General features: G+C 34.1%; 1 protein-coding gene across 1 annotated transcript in view; it reads left to right on the top strand.

Annotated features, from left to right (window-relative positions):
- Positions 1-4,066, top strand: part of fasn2 (fatty acid synthase 2) — a 25,015-nt gene that overhangs the window by 9,627 nt on the left and 11,322 nt on the right. Inside the window, exons 2-3 of the mRNA XM_016530529.1 lie at positions 240-338; positions 432-585. Of these exons, the coding sequence (XP_016386015.1) occupies positions 281-338; positions 432-585 (212 nt within the window). The 5' untranslated portion in view covers positions 240-280. The remainder of the gene's footprint in view (positions 1-239; positions 339-431; positions 586-4,066) is intronic.

Below are 4,066 nucleotides of genomic sequence, written 5' to 3'. Positions count from 1 at the left end.
TTTATGTTCAACATAAGAAAGCAACTCATACAGGTTTGGAACAACTTGAGGGTGTGTAAATGATGACAGACATTTTTGGGTGAACTATCCCTTTTAAAATTTGAAGTACACAAAAGTACACTTTTAATACAATTAAGCACACTTCTTTTTCACAAGGGCATAAAGAAGAAAAAAGCCAAAATATTAAATGCCATGAATATTTAGTTAACTGCCTCAATATTTATTTTTGCTGTCTATAGATTGTAAAATCTAAAGTATTTGCACACACGGCACATGAAACATGATTGAGGATGATGTAGAAATCGCTGTTGTTGGCATTGGATGCCATTTTCCTGGAGGTAATTCTTATTAATTTACAGTGTTTCATTATTTGCTCATGCTATGATTTTGGCCTAAATTGTATTTACATGGCATGTTCTCACCTATTTTAGGTGAGGGACTTGAAAACTTCTGGAGAGTCCTCCTTCATGGAGAGAACTGTGCAGTTCAGATACCAAATGACAGGTTTAATCTGTCTCAATGGTATGATCCAGATGAGAGTAAAGCAGGGAAGACATACACAGCAAAGGCAGCACTTATTGATGGGTAAGACTTCTATTTATTCGTCCTCATTAAAAGGACTTATGATGTTCACTTATGTTTGTCAAGTTCAAAAATGGTCAAAATTTAATAATACATGGGTGTTTATCAATCTGTCTTGGACCCTGTGAAATGTGACAGTCAGGGGTGGGGCTGAAAAGTGGCCCTGGACTTATCATTAGCATTAAATAATTCACATTATAATTTGTCATTCCTGGGGGGTATTCCAGAAAGCAGGTTATTTGACATACCTAGGTATGTTTAAGGGAAAGTAAGTGGATAAACTCAGCTTTTGGTTCCGAAACTGGAGGTATGTATTCAGGGTATGTAAGCAGCCATAGCATGTATGTGAATGTATGTATGTATGTATGTGTATGTGTGTATATATATATGAATGAGTTTCTTTTTATGTTGAACATAAAAGAAGATATTTTGAAGATTGCTGGTAATCAAACAGTTGGTGGCTCCCATTGACTTCCATAGTAGGAAAATAAATACTATGGAAGTCAATGGGAACCACCAACTGTTTGATTACCAGCAATCTTCAAAATATCTTCTTTTATGTTCAACATAAGAAAGCAACTCATACAGGTTTGGAACAACTTGAGGGTGTGTAAATGATGACAGACATTTTTGGGTGAACTATCCCTTTAATAAACCATTTAAATCATTATAATGAGCCTTTAATTGCCTACAAAGCCTAATAAGCACTCAAGCGCACGCATAAAGCTTGCCACAGTGCACCGCAGAAGCTATGATTATGAATGCGTCAGGGAAAAACAGTAAGAAGACTGCATTAGAATTTTAATAATTCACTGATAAACAAGTGCTTCCTCGTCATCTCCACAGTAGTGGATGCGCCTGTATGCATGTTTCACATGGATTACCTACATAATCTGAGAATATTTGTTTTCCGTTTGATTTTGTATGACCAAAAATTACGGAGTATTTTAAGAGCAGGTGAGTCTGTCCATCTGTCCTGCAGTGAGCTACTGTTCAGCTTACACACTCCACACAGACACTTGAATAGTGGACATTTCTCTAGGATAACATTAGATTGAGCGGCCATGTAAAGTTGCTAATATGAGTTTCTTTTTATGTTGTACATAAAAGAAGATATTTTGAAGATTGCTGGTAATCAAACAGTTGGTGGCTCCCATTGACTTCCATAGTAGGAAAATAAATACTATGGAAGTCAATGGGAACCACCAACTGTTTGATTACCAGCAATCTTCAAAATATCTTCTTTTATGTTCAACATAAGAAAGCAACTCATACAGGTTTGGAACAACTTGAGGGTGTGTAAATGATGACAGACATTTTTGGGTGAACTATCCCTTTAATAAACCATTTAAATCATTATAATGAGCCTTTAATTGCCTACAAAGCCTAATAAGCACTCAAGCGCACGCATAAAGCTTGCCACAGTGCACCGCAGAAGCTATGATTATGAATGCGTCAGGGAAAAACAGTAAGAAGACTGCATTAGAATTTTAATAATTCACTGATAAACAAGTGCTTCCTCGTCATCTCCACAGTAGTGGATGCGCCTGTATGCATGTTTCACATGGATTACCTACATAATCTGAGAATATTTGTTTTCCGTTTGATTTTGTATGACCAAAAATTACGGAGTATTTTAAGAGCAGGTGAGTCTGTCCATCTGTCCTGCAGTGAGCTACTGTTCAGCTTACACACTCCACACAGACACTTGAATAGTGGACATTTCTCTAGGATAACATTAGATTGAGCGGCCATGTAAAGTTGCTAATACTTACATATTTCAGATGATAAGCCATATTTGTGGTGGATGAATGAAAGGCGAATGTTCGGATGTCCTGCCCGATGGACTGTATTACCATAACTAGCCATTAATGATCCTGTTAGTCACTGACTGCGTGACTTTGCCTGTGGATTTTTTTTTCTCCGACTAAGTGACCAATAAAATTTTGGTCAACCAAGCCTCTTCTGGTCGATGTTTAGTTGACTATTAAGGGGCAGCTCTAATATAAATATAAATATATATATATATATATATACAGAGCTGGGTAGTAACTGATTGCATGTAATCTGGATTATGTAATCAGATTCCAAAATTAAGTACTTGTAATTAGGGTAAATTACATTTTAAAATACTCGTAATCAGACTAGAGTTACTTTTTTATAGCTTATATGATTACATATTATTCACACATTAGCAATAAATTATGAATAATTTATTGATTCTCTCTAATTCCTCTTTTTTTCATCTTTGATATTTTCCTTTCTGAAATAGCCTGCCACTTATATACACTCAGAAAGTTTAGTTTTGTGGACGTTCACACAGAGATCAGTCATTAGTCAGGAGGCAACACAGCATTTGACCATTGGATTTACAAAAATCACTTCAGGTTTAAGAAGTGTTTCAACATTGCATCAACTACTGATGAACACATTCATTTTTATTTGAATTAGAAAATCAGTAGGTTATTTATCCATGTATTATTATGTAATATTGAAAGGCTTTTGTCTTTAAACTAGGGATGCACCGAAATGAAAATTCTGGGCCAAAAACTGAAACTGAAAATGCTTTGTAATGATTATTTATTATTTTATTAAATAATACAAAGTAATTTTGTAAGACTTTTTAATTTAACTCAATTTTAATGATACTGAATTTAAAAAACACAATACACTTTTTACTGAAAGTAACAAGAAAATTGGACATAATTTATATTAATATTAGTAACATTACAATAAGGTTCATTAGTTAACATTAGTTAACTACTTTAGTTAACATGAACGAATAAACAATACTTCTTCAGCATTTATTAATCTTAGTTAATGTTTATTTCAACATTTACTATTAAAATCAACAGTTGTGCTTGTTAACAGTTAATGCACTCTGAATTAACATGAACTAACAGGGAACAATTGTATTCTCATTAACTAACATTAGGAAAAATGTATAAATACTGCAATAAATGTATTGTTCGTGTTAGTTAATAGGTTACATTAACTAACACTAACTAATGGAACCCTATTGTAAAGTGTTACCTTAATATTAAATATAAATATATTATTTTTATTCAGTTCCATGCAACAGAATCAGATATAACTTTTAAAATTAAATTTTCCAAATAATGTATAATCCTACAAAGCTATTATCATCAGAGCATGTGTGCAGAGCAAAGCGCAACGAGAGAATAGTCATTTTACCAGCATTGCCATTTTACAGCACAGTAGCGCTATTGCAGACAAGAACAAATTTACTATAAAGAAATATCCTGTCAGCGCGTTATTTGAGCAGACTTTGCTTTTCCAGTGAGTATGAGTGGTACACGAGCGGAACGCACATTAATAGAGTGGAATATTGAGCGGAGCGTCACACCAGCAGTGACGAGGAGAGTGGAACCTGCGCGCTGAATGCTGCTGGGCGGTGCGGCGCGCCATGTATATATATATATATATATATATATATAATTAAAATATATTTATTATTAAAATA

This window comes from Sinocyclocheilus rhinocerous, unplaced genomic scaffold (assembly GCF_001515625.1).
Source record: "Sinocyclocheilus rhinocerous isolate Xijiao unplaced genomic scaffold, SAMN03320098_v1.1 scaffold1506, whole genome shotgun sequence".
In the NCBI taxonomy this organism is placed as follows: Eukaryota; Metazoa; Chordata; class Actinopteri; order Cypriniformes; family Cyprinidae; genus Sinocyclocheilus; species Sinocyclocheilus rhinocerous.
This window is presented reverse-complemented; position numbering and strand designations above follow the sequence as displayed.